Source organism: Podarcis cretensis (genome assembly GCF_951804945.1).
Source record: "Podarcis cretensis genome assembly, chromosome: 6".
NCBI lineage: Eukaryota > Metazoa > Chordata > Lepidosauria > Squamata > Lacertidae > Podarcis > Podarcis cretensis.
The window spans coordinates 36316489-36334662 of record NC_137175.1 but is presented as its reverse complement, the minus strand read 5'-3'; the positions used below and the strand labels follow the sequence as shown (position 1 = coordinate 36334662).

At 43.0% G+C, this 18174-nt stretch overlaps 1 protein-coding gene across 4 annotated transcripts in view; it reads left to right on the top strand.

Moving 5' to 3' along the window:
• Positions 1-9427: 9427 nt before the first annotated feature.
• Positions 9428-18174, top strand: part of MAGI3 (membrane associated guanylate kinase, WW and PDZ domain containing 3) — a 116177-nt gene continuing 107430 nt past the window's right edge. Inside the window, exon 1 of one of the 4 annotated variants that reach the window (XM_079978868.1) lies at positions 9428-9841. In XM_079978868.1, the coding sequence (XP_079834994.1) occupies positions 9499-9841 (343 nt within the window). In that variant the 5' untranslated portion in view covers positions 9428-9498. The remainder of the gene's footprint in view (positions 9842-18174) is intronic. The other 3 variants (XM_079978867.1, XM_079978866.1, XM_079978865.1) reach the window with 3 other exon arrangements.

Below are 18174 nucleotides of genomic sequence, written 5' to 3'. Positions count from 1 at the left end.
ATTAATAGCCTTTTTATAAGTGTATCCAAGGCAGTGAGGGGTGTTTTCCGTTAAAGAAAGGCCATGTCAGATTTTAAACTTCTAAAAGACATTTAAAATTATTTCCAACTAAATGTGTTAATAGTCCATTTGTAGGCATTAATAGGCAGCCACCCACATATCCCCTATTGTTTCCTGTCAAAACCTGGAACCAATAGATGTTTGAATGGTTCCTAGGCAACTACTTCCAAGTCCCCCTCATCTCTCCCCCCTCTTCAATGATTAAGTCACCTGAGACAAGCTATCACTGGGTTAAGTGTTAAACTAGTGGTGACAGACACTGTGTCTCTTGCTCCTATTGAGTAAGCCTATTAGTAGTGAACTCAATAGACCACTTCCAATTGTTTTGGTGTCAGGGAATCGCCAAGCTGAGGGCTGTTCATGAGTGGGGAGGGTCTGCATCAAAGTTGTATGTATTTCATGTTTTGTTTGTTTGTTTTTTTTCTCTTTTTCTGTTTTTTCTTTTTCATTTTGTCTTTTGTATGTTTGTGAAATATATTTATGTCAAAATTTAATAAAAAATTAAAAAAAAAATGAGTGGGGAGGGTCTGTTGGAAGAGATGATGCTCCATTCCCATCATGCTCAACTCTAGGCTTACCTGCTGATGTTTAAGGCTGCATACACATGATATATTTAAAGCACATGTCCCCCTCCCCAAATAATTCTGGGAAGTATACTCTGCTCCTCACAGAGTTGCAATTCCTAGCACTACAGATCCCAGTATGCGTCGAAGAGAAAAATGTGTTTTAAATGTATGGTATATAAGCAGCCCAAAACTGGGTTTTCTAGTAAGAGCCATTGGCTGCTACTGTTGAGTGATCAAAGAAGGAAGATGAATCCTCACCTTTATTGGTTACCCTTATGAGGCAAGCATATGGTTGGGAATTGGCTGGCTGCCACAGGTGATTGCAAGAGCCTGGGCTAGAGGTAATTAGCCTGTCAGTAATTGCACACTTGCATAGTACTGACTTGAGGTGCATCAGCCTTCATCACCTTCTGGAGGTTGCCAATAAGGCTGGGAATTTCCCTCTCCCTTTGATAGTGCTGCTTCAGTGACTGACAGGTCACACTAATGAACTGCCAATTGCTGTGTGCAGCTATGGTGCAACCATAACATGGTTAATTTTTGTATTAGTTCCCTGCTTCACTCAAACACACACACACCAGATTTGATTATTCTTCATATTATATTTTCCATTTTCCTTCTCCAAAACTCCAATTATTAAAATATGGGATTAAACATGTTCTTTTCTCTTAATTACATTTCATATAGCTGTGATGATTTATCCTCACAGTCTTTACAATGGGAAATAACATAGAAAACCCAACAGAAGATGATGCATTGGCACTATGCTCAGTGTGTGTGTGTGTGTGTGTGTGTGTGTGTGTGTATGTTAAAGGGAACTGACTGAGCGGGGGCAATGGGGAGAGATACTGGCCTTCAAATTGTGTCCAGGCCTTTCTAGGGACAGTCTCACAGTCTTAGAGTAGTAGTTAGATCCATGGAGATATGGGATGGACTTTTCTCATGAAAGCACTAGAACCAGAAAACATGACACAAATGTAATGTAACCCTTTAGATATACAGTGGTACCTCAGGTTACATATGCTTCAGGTTACAGACTCCGCTAACCCAGAAATAGTACCTCAGGTCAAGAACTTTGCTTCAGGATGAGAACAGAAATCGTGCTCCGGCGGCGTGGCAGCAGCAGGAGGCCCCATTAGCTAAAGTGGTGCTTCAGGTTAAGAACAGTTTCAGGTTAAGAACGGACCTCCGGAATGAATTAAGTACTTAACCCGAGGTACCACTGTAACTCCACAATGAACGCAAATAACAAGCTACAAGACAAACATGGCCCTTTTTAAGTACAGAATCCAGCATTTACACTGAAGTACAAATTTAATCAATTGAATGCATGTCCATAGCACCACTGAGAAAGTTTCCTAGTTAAATTTGAAAAATCTTTGTTCTGTTTTTCAGTTTAAAGTGAAATGAAATGTCATGGTAAAATATTGTATTGAGGGTCCATGTTTAAGATCCAGTTCAGATATAACCCTAAATTATGATTTAGCATTCGGAAAGCAAGTAGGTATGAACCTTCCTGATTCCACACACAGTGGGAGACAGTTCATAGATTCTGTTTTTGTTACATCCAAATACAGGATACTTTGTTTTATTCAAGCCAGTTAAATAACAAACTAAGATAAAACTTGTGCCTGTTTATCCTTGTACAACTGAATTGGGCCTGAATAGCAGACAACAAAAAATACCACAAAACTCCTTTCTTATATGGTACCCAGTGACTACTGATCATGAATCTGAGAACTATGTAGGTAGCTTTGAGCAAGTGACACTCACAAAATACCCATTTTAAATGGTAATTACAAATGACCCACCTCTCAAGATGGCTGTGTTGGTGAAAAGGTGCAGAGAAGAATGCTATTCTTCTCAAGAAGTAAATCCCACTGTGCTCGCTGGGGCTTAAGATGGGACTGGAAACTCATAAAGCACTTTGCACACTAAAAGCCAATTAATAAAAAGTGTCTGCCATATGTCTGGAATGGGGATCCACATAAGAAAAGTTATACATAAAATTCTACCTAGCTTCATGTGAACCTGCCTGAGATCATTGTGGGAGCCCTATCAGGTTCCTTCACTGTTGTGGTTATGGTGAATGCCAACTATAGACTGGGCCTTGTCAGTGGTAGGACCCCAATCGTGGAATACTTTTTCAGAAAGGCTTGTCTGTTGCTTATATTGTTATCTTGCCAGTACCATGTAAAGATGTTTTTTCAGCTGCATAAGCATTTTGTATAAGATTTTTATGTCCGTTTTACTGGTTTTCTGTTCCAATTCTTAAAAGTTTGTTTTCTTTTATTACTATTGTATTTTTATTGCCATTTTGTTTAATAAGCCACCTGGGAGCGATTTTGAAGGTATTATTTATGAGATACGTTTATTTTCCACCATTCAGCAAAAAGTCCCAGATTGTGTTGTATCACAATAAAACAGGAAAATTCAATACAAAAATAATCAATGCATCAAGCAAAACAATTAACAGAGGCTGAACAATAAACAAGAGTTTTCAAAAGCCTGGGTAAAAAGGAAAACTTTTATTTTGTCTTCTGAATACTACCAAAGTTGGAGCTAGGTGCACACAGTTAGGCAGAAAGTTATGGAATCCGGGAGCTGCTACTGAGAGGTGGATGTGGAATGTGGGGCAAGACCAAGACATTTCACTTCTGAAGAAGCCTGCTAGCAGATTTTTGCTGTCACTGTTTTCCCTGCTTCATTGTTAATATTGGGTGATAATTGAGGGAAGGAGTGGGGGAGATTTACATAGCAGCCTTTTCCAATCTAGTGCGCTCTAGGTGCCTGTTGGACTCCAACTCCCATCAGCCTTAGCCACCATGAACAACGGTCAGAGATGATGGGAGCTGGAGTCCAGCAACACCTGGAGAGCACCAGGCAAGGAAAAGACTGTGCATAGGAAGCTACTCCATAGCAGGCCAGAGTAAACAAGGTAAAGAAACAAATAATTAATTAATGCAAAGGCACGTTATACTGAGGTGGATTAGTAGAGCTGGACTTGCAATGGTTTTAGCGTCTTGTATTGCAAGTTCTGCTGCTCTCATGTGCTTTGTGCCTGATTCGAGTTTCTTGCTCTAAAAAAATGTGCAGATATCAAACAAAGGCCTGTTGCTGTGACACTCCTGGGAATGGCAATGGTCTTGAAATGTTGTGGCAGTCATCTTATGTTCCTTTCTTTCTTCTCTCCTATGGTAATCAAATATATCTGAAGAAAAATATTGCAATATGTACTTATATTAGAGAGCTGTTAACACAACAATGGTTCTTATGGAATTGCATTTGTTTTAATAGGGAAAACGGAGAGAAGGGGACATGTAGCTGGTGATAGGCAGAAATGTACAAAGGTTAAGTTTCAGAAACTGGCAGTGCAATCATAGCCTCATTCACTTGCAAGTAGGTCCAGTATAATTAAATAAGACTTATTTCTCACAGAATCGTAGAATTGGAAGGTAACCCAAGGATCATCTAGTCCAAGCCCCTGCAATGCAGGAATATCAGCTAAAGCATCCATGACGTGTGGCCATGCAACCCGTTTAAAAACCTCCAATAAAGGAGATTCCATCATTTTCTAAGGGAGTCTATTCCACTGGCAAACAGCTCCTGCTACCTTAAAAGTTATTCCTGGTGTTTAGTTAGAATCTCCTTTGAATCCAATAGTATGGGTCCTGCCCTCTGGAGCAGCAGAAAAGAAGCTTGCTCCATCTTCCATGTGACAGCCTTTCAGATATTTGAAGATGACTATCATATATCAGCCCCTTCATGGATCACTGCCTTGCCGTGGCGAAGGGGCTTGAAGAACTCAGAGAAGCTATGAACTATGCCGAGCAGGGCACCCAAGATGAACAGGTCATAGTGGAGAGTTTTGACCAAACGTGATCCACCTGGAGGAGGAACCGGCAAGCCACTCCAGTATCCCTGCCAAGAAAACTCCATGGACAAAGACAACAGGCATATAAAAGTTATGACGCTGGAAGATGAGCCCCTCAGGTTGGAAGGCGTCCAACATGCTACTGGGGAAGAGCGGAGGGCAAGTACAAGTAGATCCAGAGCTGATGAAGCGGCTGGGCCAAAGCCGAAAGGACGCTCAGTTGCGGATATGCCTGGAAGCGAAAGGAAAGTCCAATGCTGTAAAGAAAAATATTGCATAGGAACCTGGAATGTAAGAACCATGAACATGGGTAAGTTGGAGGTGGTCAAAAATGAGATGGCAAGAATAAATATTGACATCCTGGGCATCGGTGAACTAAAATGGACGGGAATGGGTGAATTCATATCTACTACTGTGGGCAAGAAACCCGTAAAAGAAATGGAGTGGCCCTCATAGTCAACAAAAGAGTGGCAAAAGCTGTACTGGGATGCAATCTCAAAAATGATAGAATGATCTTGATACGAATCCAAGGCAGACCTTTTAACATCACAGTAATCCAAGTTTATGCACCAACTACTGGTGCTGAAGAAACTGAAATTGACCAATTCTATGAAGACTTACAACACCTTATAGAAGTGACACCAAAGAAGGATGTTCTTCTCATTATAGGGGATTGGAATGCTAAAGTAGGGAGTCAAGAGATAAAAGGAACAACTGGCAAGTTTGGCCTTGGAGATCAAAACGAAGCAGGGCAAAGGCTAATAGAGTTCTGTCAAGAGAACAAGCTGGTCATCACAAACACGCTTTTCCAACAACACAAGAGACGACTCTACACATGGACATCACCAGATGGGCAGCATCGAAATCAGATTGATTATATTCTCTGCAGCCAAAGATGGAGAAGCTCTATACAGTCAGCAAAAACAAGACCTGGAGCTGACTGTGGCTCAGATCATCAGCTTCTTATAGCAAAATTCAAGCTTAAACTGAAGAAAGTAGGAAAAACCACTGGGCCGGTAAGATACAATCTAAGTCAAATCCCTTATGAATACACAGTGGAAGTGAGGAACAGGTTTAAGGATTTAGATTTGGTGGACAGAGTGCCTGAAGAACTATGGATGGAGGCTCGTAACATTATACAGGAGGCAGCAACGAATACCATCCCAATGAAAAGGAAATGCAAGAAAGCAAAGTGGCTGTCCAACGAGGCCTTACAAATAGCGGGGGAGAGAAGGCAAGCAAAATGCAAGGGAGATCGTGAAACATACAGGAAATTGAATGCAGATTTCCAAAGAATAGCAAGGAGAGACAAGAAGACCTTCTTAAACAAGCAATGCAAAGAAATAGAGGAAAGCAATAGAATGGGAAGAACCAGAGATCTGTTCAAGAAAATTGGAGATATGAAAGGAACATTTCGTACAAAGATTTCCATAATAAAGGACAAAAGTGGAAAGGACCTAACGGAAGCAGAAGACATCAAGAAGAGGTGGCAAGAATACACAGAGGAATTATACCAGAAAGAAACGGATGTCTCATATACCCCAGGTAGTGTGGTTGCTGACCTTGAGCCAGACATCCTGGAGAGTGAAGTCAAATGGGCCTTAGAAAGCACTGCAAATAACAAGGCCAGTGGAAGTGATGGTATTCCAGCTGAACTATTTAAAATTTTAAAAGATGATGCTGTTAAGGTGCTACACTCAATATGCCAGCAAGTTTGGAAAACTCAGCAGTGGCCAGAAGATTGGAGAAGATCAGTCTACATCCCAATCCCAAAGAAGGGCAGTGCCAAAGAATGCTCCAACTATCGCACAATTGCACTAATTTCTCACGCTAGCAAGGTTATGCTTAAAATTCTACAAGGAAGGCTCAAGCAGTATGTGGACCGAGAACTCCCAGAAGTGCAAGCTGGATTTAGAAGAGGCAGAGGTACCAGAGACCAAATTGCAAACATGCGCTGGATTATGGAGAAAGCTAGAGAGTTCCAGAAAGACATTTACTTCTGCTTCATTGACTATGCAAAAGCCTTTGACTGTGTCGACCATGGCAAACTATGGCAAGTTCTTAAAGAAATGGGAGTGCCTGATCACCTCATCTGTCTCCTGAGAAATCTCTATGTGGGACAAGAAGCTACAGTTAGAACTGGATATGGAACAACTGACTGGTTCAAAATTGGGAAAGGAGTACGACAAGGCTGCATTTTGTCTCCCTGCTTATTTAACTTATATGCAGAATTCATCATGCGAAAGGCTGGGCTGGATGAATCCCTAGCCGGAATTAAGATTGCCGGAAGAAATATCAACAACCTCAGATATGCAGATGACACAACCTTGATGGCAGAAAGTGAGGAGGAATTAAAGAACCTTTTATTGAGGGTGAAAGAGGAGAGTGCAAAATATGGTCTGAAGCTCAACATCAAAAAAACGAAGATCATGGCTACTGGTCCCATCACCTCCTGGCAAATAGAAGGGGAAGAAATGGAGGCAGTGAGAGATTTTACTTTCTTGGGCTCCATGATCACTGCAGATGGTGACAGCAGCCACGAAATTAAAAGACGCCTGCTTCTTGGGAGAAGGGCAATGACAGGCCTAGACAGCATCTTGAGAAGTAGAGACATCACCTTGCCAACAAAGGTCCGTATAGTAAAAGCTATGGTTTTCCCAGTAGTGATGTATGGAAGTGAGAGCTGGACCATAAAGAAGGCTGATCGCCGAAGAATTGATGCTTTTGAATTATGGTGCTGGAGGAGACTCTTGAGAGTCCCATGGACTGCAAGAAGATCAAACCTCTCCATTCTGAAGGAAATCAGCCCTGAGTGCTCACTGGAAGGACAGATTGTGAAACTGAGGCTCCAGTACTTTGGCCACCTCATGAGAAGAGAAGACTCCCTGGAGAAGACCCTGATGTTGGGAAAGATGGAGGGCACAAGGAGAAGGGGGCGACAGAGGACGAGATGGTTGGATAGTGTTTTCGAGGTTACCAGCATGAGTCTGACCAAGCTGCGGGGGGCAGTGGAGGACAGGAGTGCCTGGCGTTCTCTGGTCCATGGGGTCACGAAGAGTCGGACACGACTAAACGACTAAACAACAACAACAACAATCATATATCAGTCCTTTCTTCTGCAGGCTAAACATACCCAACTCCCTCAACAGTTCCTCATAAGGCTTGGTTTCCAGGCCCTTGATCATCTTCAAGCTCTCTGCTCTCTCTTCTGATGGTTCTTTATCTTGAGACTTACTTCTGAATAAAAGGGGCTTTGGGCTTTACTGTAATCGTGATAAGTATGAAAAGGAAGCTAGTATGGCTTTTGCCCATTAAATGCTTAAGTCACTGTCTTTGTTCTTAATGGGAACAGGGTACCTTTGAGCACCTTCTGTATTGTTTTTCACAATTTATGTGTGCAAATATTCAGAGGCTAAATTGCTATGCATGCTTGGGGCTGAGCCCCACTCTACTCTGAATAATTTTCAAGTAAGCACGCATCTGCTCAGGCTCACAGTGTGCAAAGCTGAGAACATGGATTTGGCAGTAAATTCCATTCGCACGTGAGAATTTCAAGTAAAAGTACTTTGGATTTCTTTATGAAATAGCTAAGGTCAAATACAAGGGCTTATAACTGCACCATTCAAAGCAGCCCACAACCACTTTCCTTTGGCACCAGAGCTGGGGGGGGGGGCAGAGGTCAGCAGCATCAGGCAACTGTTGAGGTCCTAGCAATTTGGGAGGGCCCCTCAGCCACACATAAGTAGCTGACACTTTGGTGCAGAAGACACCACTGCTGACAGCAGGGGCACCTACTCCTTTCTCTCTCCTACCCAAAGTGGGACTGAGTGGGTGTCAGTTTATAGGAGCAGCCACCTTGACTCTTCCTCTGGTCTGTGGTGGGAGTTGGGCCCACCTCTGCAGCCCAGAGGAAGTGAGCAGGATAGAAGAAGTCACTGTTCCTCAGAAGTTACTGCTCCATCTCCTGCACAACACAACTTGGCCAAAAAAATAAAAGCTCATCAACTTTTCTCACCGGATTCTCACCGTTGCAGCACTTCATGCACCTGACAAAGTAGACTGCAGCTTACGCTGCAATGCCTTTTTAATGATTCATTAAGGTGCCACAGAGCAGCGATGTCACGCTGGCCACGTGACCCGGAAGTGTCTCCGGACAGCGCTGGCCCCTGGCCTCTTAAGTGAGATGGGCGCACAACCCCAGAGTCTGTCAAGACTGGCCCGTACGGGCAGGGGTACCTTTACCTTTACCTTTAAGGTGCCACCATACTATTGCTGCTGTTCTTTCATGCCTGGCTGCCTGCTCTGGAGGAGAAGCCAAGAAGGCAGCTGCCTCTGGGTCTCTTCCTCTAGACGGCAGGATGGGCCCGATCCAGAATGCCCAGAGGGAGCAGAGACGAAAGGCAGTGGCGAGGCGGAGGAGCCTCTGCCTCAGCCTCCCGGGAGCCACCTCGACTTCTTCCTCTGGGCATCCTGGTGGAGAGGAAGACCACGAGGGGCTCCGGCCGTGTCTGCCGCAATTGCAAGCACGCTTCCCGGGTACTGCAAACTTCGACGAAAAAGCAGCTTCAGGTCGGAGTTGCGGAGCTGCTCCGGGGCAAGGCCGAGGGTTGAATTGCTTCGCGCCTCCCCTTCCCCGCCGAAGTTCTTGCCGCAAACCCCTCCCCCTCTCCCCGGTCCCTGAAAGTTCTTACCTCCTGACGTCAACCCACTTGGCCCCACCCCCCGGAATGTCGGGCGGGGCTTAAGACAACGGCGGGGAGGGGAAGGGAGGAGGCGAAAGAGGTGTGTCCAAGGGGAGGAGGGGGCGTGCTCCTGCTGCCGCCGCCGCCGCCGCGCTGAGGGCGCCAGTTGGGAGGCAGTCGCGGCCGGTGGTGGCCGAAGGAGGCGCGAGGGCGCGCGCGCGGGAGGTTGGGCTGGCCGGCCGGCCGCGAGGGGAGCTCGGCGGGAGCGGGGAGCGGGCAGAGCGCGCGCGCGGAGGGGCGCCCATGGTGTGGCCTCATGTCTAAGACGCTGCGGAGGAGGCGCCACTGGCTGAGCAAGGTGCAGGAGTGCGCCGTGTCCTGGGGGGGCGGCCCCGGCCCGGACCCCGACCTCCTGCGCGGGGGCGCCGAGCGCGGAGAGTTCCCTTACCTCGGGGGCCGCCTGCCGACGCTGGCCGAGTCCGGAGGCGGCGGCGGCGGCGGCGGGAGTGGCCCCGTCCTGCTCTCGGGGAAGCCCCCCGCCCCGGGGGACGTGCTTCTGGAGGTGAACGGCACCCCGGTGAGCGGCCTCACGCACCGAGACACCCTGGCCGTCATCCGCCACTTCAGGGAGCCGGTGCGCCTCAAGACCGTGCGGCCAGGTCAGTCCGTCCGTCGGTCGGTCGCCAGAAACGTCCGCTGCGCGCGAGGGGGGGGGGGAGAGGGAGGTTAGGAGGCTTCTTTATTTCTCTGCCCCCCCCTCCACCCTACCCTTTTAACCTCTCGGTGGGAGGGAGAGCTTGGCTACTCGAGTCGCCGCCCTCGGCTCCACCCAGGCGCACCTGCCCCTCTTCAAATAGCCCCCCCCCGCCTCGCCTTAGGTCCCTTCCTGGTCTCCTCCATTGTAAGGTTCACCTTTGCAAACCCTGCTCATCTCGCAGCCACCCTGTTTTCCTTTCTTTTGCTCTCTTCTCCCGCCCAAAGCACAGTGCCCTGTCGCCCTCCAGCCTCTACTCTGGGCAGTGTTCTCCTCGCCATTGCCTGTTCTGCCAAAGTACGCTTTCCTCCATCCGTTCTCTTCCTTTCCTCCCCCCTTACTTATGTTTTCCTCGTTCGTGTTGGCGCATCTAGCTTGCCTAACCTGCGCTCGTCTTGCCGCCTTATCACGAAGCTATCTTTCTCTCATATCTCCTACCCTTCAGGGCACACATCGCCCTACCTGTGTCACCCGACTTCGGTACTGTACTTCCTGGAGCACTAATCTCTGCCTGCCCATTTTTCCTTGGCATATTTGGCCTCTCTGTGTCTTATTTATTCCATGCCTTCTGTACAGCTGCCTTCCACCACTGTTTTCCCACTAAAGCAAACCTGACCCTGACATATCTTCCCTCTCCAAGCCCCCCCCCCTTGCACATCTGCTAAATCCCTTCCCTGAGCAGACTTGGCCCTTCCTGTTTACTCCAGTATCCACCTTCCGCCCCAGTATTAGTGTCATTATTCAAATGCTTCCATTTGCAAGACCTGCTTTAACCTGGAGAGGGGCTGGCAAGCTTTGTGGTAGCAAAGAACCTTAGCTGGGTTTGTATGTGATTTCTTCCAGTAAGGTCGTCTGCTTTGCACGGTGTTAGATGTGGTTGTCATCCTAGTAGTTTCAAGGTGTCTGACTTTCATTACAGTGGATTAATTATTCTTTTACAAATAACACTATTGCTAAAGGCAGAATGGTAAAAAATCTTTGACTTTTGGCATAGTTACTTGTAACCTTGGTGTTCAGCAATAAAGATTTTTTATGCACTATCCTGGCAATCTATGTTGAGGAAAGAATCATTATAACTATTTAAACATTGCATAGGCTGGGGTTTGCCATAATGCATGATTCTTATGTGTTTGTGTTTCTGTGCCATTCATTCTCAATGGAAGGGGGAAGCTTTTAGTTGCATGTATATTTGGGGGAGGGAGCTGTTGTAATTGTTCTTCATGCTTGAGCAAACAGGTTCTTGCATGTTGTATCTGTGATGTAGACCCTGCAGCTCTTTTCAGTGGAACAGATTCATGTTACAATAGACTCCTAGCCTTACATTTGATTTCTAACATTGTTGAACTGATTTTCATCTATGAGTGAAATTGTGATTAACCTTTTGTTTCAGCCTTCCCTATGGCATTCATAATCCAGTGATTCCTCCGCAAAGCTAGTTGTTTGTATATTGCTGTGTGAGAGAATAAAGTTTATAGAGCACTGAGGTTTACTGAAAGCTAATGTTACTCTTGGGGAAGATTAGTGAATGAGCATTATTAAAAGCCATCATTTAGGCTAGTTGTGGGCTTGTTCACTATCTCTTCATATAAAATTAGTATTTCTGTATGGCAGAAACATGAACAGCAGAGAGAGGCAAGAAAGGTGATTTCCTTTTCTTTGGTCAGTTTTCTGAAAGGACTGTTCATTTAGTAAGACGCATCTGGTCATACCTGTTTAAAAAACTCTCGTATCCAGAGGTACCACTGTAGTTCTTATAAGCAAAGGTAAATCTAGATGCCAGAGTTTAGCAGTTTGTTTTTAGGACAGCCTTTCATCATGGGTTTTTCTGTATTTTCAGCTGTGTTATTTTGTCTTAAAATTCCTCTTGCTGTATGGGGAGCAATACTTGACAGATTATTCCCCACAAGCTGTTATAGTTCCTATGAATATTTGCCATCACATAACAGTGATATTTTGGCCTGAGGAACAAAACATATCAAACATAGGTTTTGGTATGAAAACTTCTCTGTGCTGTTTGTGTTATAAATTACTCTGATCTTCTTGTGTTTTGCCATTGTTCACACTTCAAGGTTTTTTACAGTTAACATACTCCTTTCTAGAATTAGAGAAAGTTTACAATATCTAAAATAAGTGCTTGTATTGTCTGTGTGGAATACAGTATGAATGTAACATATGAATGTAACAGTGTCTCTAGGGCAACAAGATAATTCTCTATTTTGTTTAAGTTTGAACGTGTTATACTGAATTTAATGTGTGGTTTTGAATGCTTAATGTTGTACTTAAAGAATCTGCAGCTTTCTGTTCTTTATTTAAGACTTACACAGGAAATTGGATTATTTTACTTAATAGTTTTTATAATAGTTTATGAAATAAAACTTTCTGCTTATGTTTGTCTTCAGTTTGACATAGCAAAATTTAGTAGTAGAGGCTAACCTTGAAGTAAGATTATTTGTGGTGATTATTTTCAGATCTACGGCAGCATACTTACATCAGTACATAATCAATATGTAAATTGATAGTGAAATAGTGTAATTTTCAGTAGAAGAGAATATAAAGGAAAACTTGGGAGTCTAATAAAATTACTATTACCCCCCCCCAAGTGATCTGTCTAAGCTTTTATCCTAGAGTGCTTGCTTCATGAAAGAAATTGAAATTTGAAAGTAAAAGCTTATAGTCATGTAGTAGAAAGGTCCTGGCTTTCAGCACCAGAAATTTATACAAAATGTAAAAAATACCCTTTGCTAACATGAACTGGAGTAAGCATTAGTTATGCAATTACATAATTATATTTGTGTATGGCCTAGAACATAGTGCAAAGTATTTGCAGTGATTCATAAGACTGTCTTGCATTTCTGTCAACTTTATTTTTCTAATGGAAGTCTCATCTTGCCATGGTGGTGTTAATTTGTGTATATATAGGAGATATCAAATAATTGTGTTAATTATTTAGCTTCCTTGCCAGTATGCATTTCAAATGTCAAGTTATTGCTAAGCACTGTTACTTGCAATCATAGAGTCTGATGATTTACAATTGTAAATTTGAAGCTAATTATAGCTGTTCTAGTACAGCACAAATATGAATATTAAGTAGACAATTATGATGAACTTTTGTTATGTGACACAACTCAATTTTGGCAAAATGTACCTCCTGTGTGCTTTTCATTTATAGTTAGTATCTATTTCTATAGCTGCCTTGCCACATACATTAATTTACTTGGGAAATAATAGCAAAGTAACTTCAACTGTTAACTTTTCAGCTTCAAAAAAGATGTTTTCACTGGCGTATAGAAATGTGTATATAAGTTCCTGTTAAAGTGTATGGCTGAATATGGAAAAGTTGGGCTGCAAGTATTAACCTTAATTGTTTCCAAGTAAGAATTGTGTTTGGCTTTGGTTTTGCTAGAGGCCTTCTGTGGATTTTCTTGTAGCTGTTTGACACTTCTGATTGCTTTCCAATACAGTATAAGAGAGTGAAGTATTCATTTTAACCTTACTGTAAGACGTTTGTAGTTTGAACATAAATGGCAAGACTCTTCTAATAATCAGGCTGTTTTCTAACTCCTTTCCTTTTTATTGTGGAAATGAGTGAAACTTCAGAAAATATGAAGCAGTGGTAGAATATAATGGTTGGGTGTGGGAAACCCAAGTTCAAATTGCTACTCTGCCATCAGTCAATCAGCTTCTTGGCACATAAGAACACATTTTGATAATGGGGTTCGCAGGGTAAAGTGAGACAGAGACTCAGATTAGGTTACAATATAACCTTGAGGTGGTGAGAAGCAGAGATCTAAATGAACTGACCTGCTTCATATACAGCATGCATTAGAAAATGGACCCACTTGTATAGAAATGTATTCAGGTGGCTTAAGGGCCAATTAGGTTAGGACAGCAGTTTCAAACATATGTCTTCAGAGAAGGAGAGCAGGGGATGTGGACTGCTAGAACTAAGCTTTAGGTAAGATAAAGGTTCCCTCATTTTATCCACACTCCTCTTTTGCTGTTTTCTGAATCTTGCATATAAAACCTTTTACTTTTGTTGCACTGCCTAACAAACAATTTAGCCCAGGGTGGTCCAACATTTCATACCAAGTGGGCCAGTTTCACTTTTAACATCACCTGGCAGGATTATAGTCAATGCTATGTTATTTGTTTGGTAGTGTCTATCTGTATGACATTTTGTACAGTTGAGAGGAGTTGTATTTGTTTTGGCTGTGGAATTGACTTGGCTTTGTATTCCTGGGTTCTGCAAATGTTGTGACTCCTGTGCAAAAAACTAATTAATGCCACACAATAAGCATTCCAAGGCCTGTTCTGTGATCCTGTGGATTAGTGGAGTTCAAATCTTTTACTCTCACTGAACTGTTTTTACCCTGAGCTATCTCTCTTGCAACCTTCACACATTGATGAGATGGGGAAGTTGATGAATATGTTTCTAGGCGACATTTGTCTTGTGTGACATTCCAGCCAGGCTGTTATTAGCTGTTACCTTGCATGGAGAATATGCACTAAATGTTGTCCTGTGGATGAATGTTTCTTGGAAAGATGGAAATGATGCATAAACTGCTTTCCTGATTCCCCAAGATGTCTGGGAACTCAATTAAAATTGAGTTGCTTTGGATTCTGCATAGGAGCTCTATTAAAATGAGATTGTGGTTAGATTTGATCACAAATTAAGGGTGTTTTACATTTTTTTCTATTTAGATCATTTGGGGGAAGAAACTGTTTCCATTCATATTATGAAGATTCATGCAAATCATTGGCTAGGTCACACATCACATGCAACATAGTTTAAAACAATCTATGTTCCTCACAGATGCTGCCACACCAAAAGAAGCTGGAGGCTGTTGTCCAATCCCTGGTTTGTGATTTGTTTCTCTCTAAAAAAGGTGCATGTGGTAACCAAGGTTTGTTCTTGGTTTATAGTACATGGCTTGTTTGGAGAGGAACCAGGAGCCAGATTCAGACAACACAACAAACCAGACTCTGGTACAGGCACAGCTGGGGAGCAGTGCTGAAGTAACTTTTGAGCAGTGTGCATCAACATGCTGACCAATCACATTAAATCATCATTAGTTTTAGATCACTTCATGTGGTATGTGAGCCAGGGCTTTCTATAACATACATTCAAGAGAGCTTGATTTCATTTATTAGAGACCTGTATCCAATAAGCTTCAACACACATCACCACTTTTTAAATTTCCTGTCTTGCTCCCATTCCAGCTTCTTGCATGACACTGATAGTTCCCAGTTACTTGTTTGATACAGAGCTATATGAGCAGTCTGAATAGAAACCGAATAATATATGCCTCTAACACAATATATATATAATTCCATGACCTTTCGGTTGCATCAGTACACTTGCTGGACTTGTCCTTGTAACACACTTCGGCTTGTGGTGGTCCCAGACCACATTTACAAGAAACTTGGGTTTTATATCCCTGAATATGATTTGAGCCCCTCCAAATCCACACTACTGGAAAACTGCCTGATTTGAGGTGCCCTAGCATAGTGTCCAACACAAGACTTCATTTTTTTGCAAAATGAATTACTATTATTATTATCATTTTCAGTAATACAGGGAACTTGTGTTACAAATGCTCAAAGAAACTTTGGGCTATCACAAATTATAAACTGACACAAAGAGGAGTCCCCTTCTAGAAAACATTTAGCAAGGAAGTAGATTGCTCTTACCATGGTTTTATCTAGGAGCATGTATTTTGAATGGACATATAAAATATGAGGTCTTACTATTAGAATTTGATTTAAATTATTATTTAAAGTGTTTTTCACTACTCATATCAGTGATGTCTTGCTCCATTATTGCTATACAGCAGGAGTGGTCAGTTTGTGGTTACAGACCAGACACACGACAGGCTTCTTTAGTTGTAATGAATATTTGTGAAGGAAGGAAGTTGTTATGGCTTGATTAAAGATTGGTCATGGAGTTCCAGTTTCTCAGTTTTGAGGACGGAAGTTCCACCCACGTACATGCCTTGTAGTGTCCCTTTTATTGTTACACATGGTTTGCTGAAGTGTTCTTGGTTCTCATGCAGCAGGCCTATCTGCAGACTCAATTCTCTACTCCACACAGTCATGGAGAATTGAGGCAATCTATGCAGATTCTTTGACTCTGTTGGCTGACTGTCGTCTTTAAAAGACAGTTTGTATTACTGGAGAAAACAATTAATTCTCCTGCAATAGTGTATGATGCAATGTGGCCTAGCTACTACAGTGCCATTAACTTCACTATGTCTACCTAGCCGCCTAGTGGGGTGGGGGTGTTTGAGGGGGAGATACAGCATTAAAAATATACAACTTCGCAAGTTCATCATAGGGGCTATGTTCTGCAGAGCAGGGAAGAAGAAGTGGAGTCACTGGAGTTGTTGCTGAGGGAGAGAAGTGGCACCAAAGAGCTGAACATTCTCTGATCAAAAGATGGATGTGGGGAGTCCTGAATGTGAGGAGGGAGAACTTGAGGCAGTCGATGCTGTAGATTGCTGGTCTTAAGGGGCCTTAACTTTAAGCATGTTCTGCCTGCTAAGAACAATCTGATGTAATACATCTGTGAAAGATTGTGATAATTCCTTGTCTTCTAGCACCCTCTGTTCTCAAGAAAAATCATTGCTCTCTCCTAAGCAGCAGTGTGAATTTGTAGATTCATCAGGTACTGCATATTAAGGCCAAACTACAGAGAGGATGTGATTTAGCGTAGGAAAGGCACCCCTCTTCCTCTAACATTCTCCTGAAATGGCTCTTCCCCATTATAAGGGCTGTTAGGCTGCCATTATGCATTTGCATGTAACATGCAGTTTAGCTCTCGGTATAGGCAACAGTGACATCTGTAACACCTGTTATTCTTTAAAAACTACCCAATGAGGGTGGGGTGGTCTATACATGCAGAAGAATGTGGAGGTAGAATCCTCAGGAAGCATAAATAGAATGCACCAGTTTAGGCAGCATTTCTGAGTACTCTGCATAAAATATTAGGGCTTCTGGGAAACAGGCTCTAACCCAGCGAGCTGTTTTTGCTGTTGTTGCTTGCACAAGACTGTTTTATGTGGTGGCACACTCTTAATTACTCTCACATCTGAAATGGTACACTCCATTCTATATCTTAGGCACTCTTACCAATTCATTTTATATCTGCAGTCTTTTTATTTCTAGGTGATTACAGTTTGAATGTGAACTGCAGTGTGCTTGTCCCCAGTTACAGTAGACCATATTGTCCATAATATTGAATTTTAAAATAAGTAACTGCATCAGTTTTCTTAAATAGCTATCCTGACCATTTTGACACTAGGGGTACTTCCAGGCAGGGACTTACCGGTAATTTGAAAACAAGTCAATTAGATATTGGAAATGGAGTGTTGGCAACTGTTTTTTTGTTTTGTTTTAAAAGACTGGATTTCCCCAAGAAAGGGTAAATTTCAAGTAAATGGCGGGAAATATGGGCTAGCATTTTGATGCCAGTGTCATCATTTGCATGCTGCAAAATAAAAAATAAAAATAAATGTGTGAGGAGCACCGTTCCCACAATAAACACCTTTTGTGGAAAGAGCCTGGCAGTTTAACCTTTTAAAGTTACCTTTTTACAGGTGCTATATAAATATCAATCAAGTGCTGAATGCTGGGAGTTCCCCCAGGTCTGTGGATATTTGTCTGTTATACATGGATATGACTGTTTTAGCCACATAAGTATCCATGCTTAGAATGAATTTGCTGTTAGCATGATATAGCTGTGGGAAATAGGATCTGGTTATCAGGCAATATCCAGAATTCCCTCACCTTGTAGACCAGGCATAGGCAAACTCGGCCCTCCAGATGTTTTGGGACTACAATTCCCATCATCCCTGACCTCCGGTCCTGTTAGCTAGGAATCATGGGAGTTGTAGTCCCAAAACATCTGGAAGGCCGAGGTTGCCTATGCCTGTTGTAGACCAATTTGACAAGTGGGTGAAACTGCCCACTTGTTAATCACTTGATGACATAGGATGACCCATAGAAACCTTTTTGCTTTGTGGGATGCAGCTCGATTCTTCTACATTTCAGCTCTAGCTTCAAGTTTCTTGCACCTGATGTTGGATGTGGGAAAGCCAGGTGTGGTTTATGCCAAGTGGCTTGGCAGACCAGAGGTTCCTCACCCCTTGCATAAATGATTACTATGATGCATTTGGTCCGTTTTATACTCTGGTAGTTGGCACAGAAAAACAGCACATTATTTTAGGTTATCTTGAGTTA